Raw genomic sequence first — 6,567 nt, forward strand, 5'->3', positions numbered from 1 at the left:
TGCCATTGCTTGGAGCATTACACCCTTATGCCAAACGCAGAAAAGAAATGTTGCTTTCTTGCCTATGAAAATTTTCTCAGAGCCCCCTTTTCCAGCTGACTTGCCCTCTCATTGGCCAGAATAGCATTACATGCCCATTTCCACTCCAATTACTAGGAAGGAACTGGAATGACTACGACTGGTTTAGACCAAAGGAGATTCACCCTCAGGCCTAGAAAGGGCCCACTTCCTCTACAGGCCTAAGTTACCTGAGGGTCGAAGAAAATTGGGGTTTCCTTAGCAAGAAAGAAGGGGAAGGAGAATGGCCATGGATAAGGAGTCAACAGCATCCTCCCTGGGAACTGGCACTTCCTACCCACCTCTCTGCCCTAAGCAGACATTTATGCACATAATTTCCTTTTTTTTTTTTTTTTTGAGATGAAATCTCGGTCTGTCACCCGTGCTGTAGTGCAGTGGTGCGATTTCAGCTCACTGCAACCTCCGCCTCCCGGGTTCAAGCAATTCTGCCTCTGCCTCCCGAGTAGCTGGGACTATAGGCGCCCCCCATCACGCCCGACTGGTTTGTATATTTTTTGTAGAGATGGGGTTTCACCATATTGGTCAGACTGGTCTTGAACTCCTGACCCTATGATCTGCCCACCTTGGTCTCCCAAAGTGCTGGGATTACAGGCATGAGCCACCGCGCCAGGCCTTTTTTTTTTTGAGACGGAGTCTTGCTCTTGTCACCCAGGCTGAAGCACAGCAGCGTGATCTCAGCTCACTACAACCTCTGCTTCCCAGGTTCAAACGCTTCTCCTGCCTCAGCCTCCCAAGTAGCTGAGATTACAGGCGCCCACCACCATGCCTGGCTAATTTTTGTATTTTTAGTAGAGACAGGGTTTCACCATGTTGGCCAGGCTGAACTTGAACTCCTGACCTCATGCGGGCACCGAGTAGGCACTCACTGTATAATGGTCAAATGACTAAACAATGCTGGACTCTAAAAGGTCATCTCGTTTGTTCACATACATATATAGTTAGTATATGATTTGTATTATTTAAGTAAAACCTGCTCATTTGAAATGCTGCTGTGGCTGGAGAAATCACTGACTTTACAACCCTTTGTATTTATCAAAAACAAAACCTGGGCCAGGTGCAGTGGCTCACCTGAGGTCAGGAGTTCAAGAAAAAAAAAAAAAGGAAACAACACACAACCTGCTCTTGAATACCCCTAAAGAGCCAGGAAGCTCACCTCCTTCCCATGCTGCCCGAGATGGTCTGTGGGCAGAAAACGGGGGCCAATGAATGCCTCCCCTTCAGCTGCCAAAAAGCAGCCCGCTGGGCCCCAGTGCTCCTGGCAGCACCCCCAATCCTGGTGGGAGCTCTCCTCCAGCCTGGTGGGAACGCCTAGGCAGTTTCCACAATGCGAACCAGCTGGGGTCTCGCCATGTGGGGATCAGATATTCCTATGGCCCAGTCCTGGAGCCGCCCACACAGTACTTCAGGACCCTCCCGGGATTTCAGCATCCAGGCGGAGGCCAGAGGAACCCCACAGGCCCTCACAGCTCCCTCAATGGACCCCTCCCTGGATGGGTGGCGGGCTCCTCAGTGTCCACATTTGGTCCCATTTATGTGAAACAGATTCAGGCTTGTCATGGAGGGGGTGTGCTGGTGGGACCCAACCTCGGGTGTCTGCGAGCCTTGAAAAAGGAAGAGGGAAACACAAGCTCCCCGCATTCCCCACTCCATCACCAGGGACACCGGGGCTAGGAGCCAGGTCCCAGGCTCTTCTGTGCTGGGCAGGTTGTGAGACCTCGGCGAAGCCACCACCTGTCCACCCAGTGGCTTCCCCATCAGAAGAATGGAGCGGAGGAGGCTGTGAGCAGAACGCACTTCACCAATCACAAGGCCCGAGGTGACAGTGGGTCACTTTTATTCTATTGATTATTCTCCTGTATTTATAATGGGGAGGGGGTTTCTTTAAAATGTTTCTCCTGAGCCTAAAGAGCCTCCCCACCCAGCCCCCATCAGAGGGAAGGGGCAGAGCATATGCGCCCCCCTGGCATCTCTGGAGAGGAGGAAGGATGGGGTGGGCAGGAGGGGCTGCCCCTAAGGGGCTCCCCAGGCTGGCACTGCCAGGCCTCTGCCCACTCAGTCCCTGCTGGCCCCTCCGAAAGAGGAACCAAAACCAGAAAAGAGAAAAGCATCCTCCACACCCGGTCCTTAGGGCTGGGTCTCCCCCATCGCTGCCGCTTTCCTAGCAACAGCCTCCTCTCCTCTCTGGGAACCTCGTCCTTCCTTCCCCATCCCCTTAGCACCGGCCTCTGCCCTCGTGGGCACCTCTGCCCCAACTGTCTGGCTTCCTGTGACATCCAGGGGTGCCCTGAGGTTCATCCTTCCTGCCTGTTGTCTAGAAGGCCTGGGGCGCTCACTGAGCTCACTCCGCAGGCTCTGGCACCACGTGTCAGCCCTGCCTCGAGACAGGACACTGTCCTGGGGATGTCCACAGCCTCCCACTGGACCTGCTCCCTCAGCTCCTCAACAGCCAGCCTAAGCCCAGTGGCAGCTTAGACCTCCCTCTCCTGGGCCCCCAATCTTGCCTTCCCAGGAAGCCTGGCCAAGTGCCCCCTCCATCAGAAGCGGGTTGGGAAGGTGGCCTCGCAGGCCTCTCACAAGTACATCTTCATGGCCTTGTGTGTTGTGGGGCAGTAGCGGGCATGGAGCTGGGCCAGCAGTGCCCTGGACGTGGCCTGGAACCGCGTGCCCTGGCTCTTCTTGTTCCACACGTGGACAGCATAGGTGGCATTGAGCAGCTGTGGCAGCTCCTCGGGGTTGATATCCTCAAAGTACTTCTTCCAGTCCTGCCAGGGGATGGGGTAGAAGGCCTTGGGGGGCAGGGTGGTGACGCCGCGGCAGGCGTGGCTCTCGGCCAGGCTGCGGATGGAGCACCACTTCTTGAAGACCCGCGTGAGCAGCTGCGGGCCCTGGTGACCCCAGATCCAGCCGTTGTAGTGGTCCACGAAGTCCCGCATGCACAGCGCCATGAACTCATGCCTGCGCTCGAAGGCCAGGAAGGCGCCGTTGAGGACGTAGCGGGACTGGGTGCCCAGCACGTTGGTCAGGTTCCTCAGGTTCTTGAGAACAATGAAGTCGGTGTCCAGGTAGATGCCGCCGAACTTCCACATGAGTGCGATCCTGGAGGCGTCGGAGAGCACGGGGAGCAGGTACGGTTCCCAGCGCCCCTGCACAGCCGCATACCAGTCGGCCAAGGGTGTGTCCCGGAACAGCTCCTGCAGGTCCAGCGGGAGCATCTGGACATTCGGGAAGCAGCTCAGAAGCGAGATGCCCAGGTGCCGGGGCAGGGAGGCGTTGCCACCTGGAAGCCCTTTCATCAGGACCAGCACGTGGGATTCGGGGTGAGTTCTGGCGGCAGACTCCACGGAGCACATGAACAGGAAGTTGGGGTTGGTCCGGTCTGAGGTCTCCAGGAAGAAGATGTTACCCGGAGCGGGGCCGTGGGAGGGGGGTGCCAAGGTGGGGCAGGGAATATCTGCTGGCAGGTTATAGAGCTGCCCTTGCTCCTTGGGCTCTCCCACAACATGCCAGTAGATCATGATGGAGACAAAAAACGTGAACTTGAAGCCGATGATGAACAGGGTGCAGACCCGCTGCCTTGGGGCACCCCGGAGCAGCCACAGCAGGAGGTCGGGGGGTTTGGACATGGTCTCCCCAGATCAGACCAGGAGCTTCCAGCAGGAACCGGCTGGTCTGCAAGAGATGAGCACCCGCCATCAGGGAGGCCGTTGGCATTCCCGACCCACAGGGAAAATGCTTCCTGTGAACATCAGCCAGAGCCAAGGTTGGCTTCCAAGCCCATGGACTCCGGGCCCACAGGGGTCAAGGCTTGAACCCCAGCCTGCTGGCTGCTCACCTATGAAATGGGAGCACAGTGGGCCATAGACTGGGGTCTGAGCAGGGTCCCTTCCACTCCCTGTGACACACCTGTGAGTTCCCCCAAGGACCAGGCCAGTGCCACCCATGGTGTGTAACCATTACAGGCCCAGGCCAGAGTCTGGTCTGCATAAGGACTGTCAGAAGTGATGGCTTCACCATGTGACACACAGGGCTCTGTTAGGATTGGCAGCCTGGGTTTTGAGGCCCAGCTCATGCCCACCTCAGCTCCATGAACCACGCCTGGGGCTCATCCAAGGACAGGCCACTGAGGGGTCCTGAGGACGTTCAACATGAGGCCTGGGGCTCTGGCAGGCCCGGGCACTGGCTTGCTAAGGGCTGGCCCAGCAGGTGCACTCACAGGGCGCTCGTTCCAGGTACATAGGATGCCTACCGCATCAGACCCTGGGCTATGCTTTTCATAGACACAGGTGGGAAAGAAACTGGGAGGTTGTGCCTTAGGCCATGATGCTGACTTGTACTACTGCCTTAGACCCCTCTTTCCTGGTGATGTGCGCTTGGCCAGTGCAGGAACATGCCCAGGTACCTCGCAGGTGGTTGGGGGAGCAGCAGGCTTGGACCATGCTCCTGGGGAAAAGACTGTGAACACCTGGGAGGCATGAGACTCCAACTCTGCCTGAACCGGCTGTGTTACCTGGGGCAAGTGACGGAGCTCTCTGAGCCTCAGTCTTCCCACCGGCAGGACAGGACGCCGGAACCCACTAAAGGGTAACATTCATTCGTTCATAATTCTATAAATACTGGCTGTCCATCCTGTCCATACCGGGTGACTTTCTCAGCATCTCACACATAGGAACATGTGTGGCCCCTTATAACCACCCTATGGGGTGGCAATTACCACCCCCACCCCACAGATGAGGAAACTGAGGCATAGAAGTACAGTACCTTGTGCAGAGTCCCACAGCCAGCAGTGACAGTGCAGGGATTAGGTCCCAGGCCACCTGGCCAGGGTCCCTGCTCTCACCACTGCACCGCTCTGCCTGGAAGAAGTGGCTAGCCAATGTACCTGGTGTGTTGGAGGAACTTGGTGCATGCTGACCTGAACTGTATTGATGTTAACAGCCAGCGGGATCACCATTAAATCAGTGACTTCTATGCTCCATGACAAACTCACACCGCCACTGGCCTTCAGCAAGCCCAGGGGGCCGTTGTATCGTTTCTACTTTAGGTGCCAGGAAACCTGGGCACAAAGTCAAGGGACTGGGTGCAACCTGGTTGCTAAGGGGAACTGAGAGTCGGTCCCCTTCCAAGAATAGGCAGAAGGTGGGGTGGCAATCTCACACAGGCTGAGAGTGGTACTGGGAGCCTGGGGCTTGGTAACTTAGGCTGGGCCCTTCCCAGGGTAGAGAGCTGGGAACCTCAACGATGTCACTGGCTGGTAACTGACCAGCCTGGGCAGCCCATTGCAGAGAAGTGGGGATCCTGGCAGTCTGCAGGCCTCTGGGAGACACACCCTGGCTCAACAGCCGACCTTCTTTGCCAACACGAACACGGCCCTTCCATACACTTGCAGCGGCTGCAAATCCATCTGCAAAAGATGGCAAGAAGAGAGTGAGACAGGTCGCTGGCTCTCAGAGGACTCGTCCCCCTGGCCACACAGGCAGGTCAGGCCTGGGGCTCATGTGTTCACTGATACATTCACTCACTCCACCTCTCAGGGGACACTCGGGGAACAGGCGCAGGCCCTGCACTGGTACCCGGGAGAAGGGGAGAATCAGACACAGCCTTTCCCTGAAGGAGTTCTCAGTCTGGTGGGGGCACCGTTTAGAAACAGACAAAGAGGCCAGGCGTGGTGGCTCACGCCTGTAATTCCAGCACTTTGGGAGGCTGAGGCGGGTGGATCACTTGAGATCAGGAGTTCAAGACCAGCCTGGCCAACGTGGGGCAACCTTGTCTCTTCTAAAAATACAAAAATTAGCCAGGTGTGGTGGTGCGCACCTGTAATCCCAGCTACTCAGGAGACTGAGGCAGGAAAATCGCTTGAAAACCAGGGAGGTGGAGGTTGCAGTGAGCCGAGCTGCGCCACTGCACTCCAGCCTGGGTGACGAAGCCGGACTCTGTCTCCAAAAAAAAACACAAAAGGCCGGGCGCGGTGGCTCACGCCTGTAATCCCGGCACTTTGGGAGGCTGGGGTGGGCAGATCACGAGGTCAGGAGATCCAGACCATCCTGGTGAACATGGTGAAACCATGAAAATACAAAAAAAAATTAGCCGGGCGTGGTGGTAGGCGCCTGTAGTCCCAGCTTCTAGGGAGGCTGAGGCAGGAGAATGGCATTAACCCGGGAGGCGGCAGAGCTTGCAGTGAGCGGAGATCACACCACTGCACTCCAGCCTGGGCGACAGAGCGAGAATCTGTCTCAAAAAAAAAAAAAAAAGGCCAGGCACGATGGCTCACACCTGTAATCCCAGCACTTTGGGAGGCCAAGGCGGGTGAATCACTTGAGATCGGGAATTGGAGACCAGCCTGACCCACATGGAAAAGCCCTATCTCTACTAAAAATACAAAATTAGCCGGGTGTGGTGGTGCATGCCTGTAATCCCAGCTACTCAGGAGGCTGAGGTAGGAGAATTGCTTGAACCCAGCAGGCGGAGGTTGTGGTGCACCTAAAACGTACC

The 6,567-nt window shown here is 56.6% G+C and overlaps 1 protein-coding gene across 1 annotated transcript in view; it reads right to left on the reverse strand.

Annotated features, from left to right (window-relative positions):
- Positions 1–1,895: 1,895 nt before the first annotated feature.
- Positions 1,896–6,567, reverse strand: part of A4GALT (alpha 1,4-galactosyltransferase (P1PK blood group)) — a 29,601-nt gene continuing 24,929 nt past the window's right edge. The window contains exons 2-3 of the mRNA XM_017850039.1: positions 5,339–5,479; positions 1,896–3,747 (exon numbers count right to left, since the gene is read on the reverse strand). Coding sequence (XP_017705528.1) covers positions 2,649–3,701 — 1,053 coding nt within the window. The 5' untranslated portion in view covers positions 3,702–3,747; positions 5,339–5,479 and the 3' untranslated portion in view covers positions 1,896–2,648. The remainder of the gene's footprint in view (positions 3,748–5,338; positions 5,480–6,567) is intronic.

The sequence above is a fragment of the Rhinopithecus bieti genome, unplaced genomic scaffold (assembly GCF_001698545.2).
Source record: "Rhinopithecus bieti isolate Rb0 unplaced genomic scaffold, ASM169854v2 scaffold_33210, whole genome shotgun sequence".
Taxonomy (NCBI): Eukaryota; Metazoa; Chordata; class Mammalia; order Primates; family Cercopithecidae; genus Rhinopithecus; species Rhinopithecus bieti.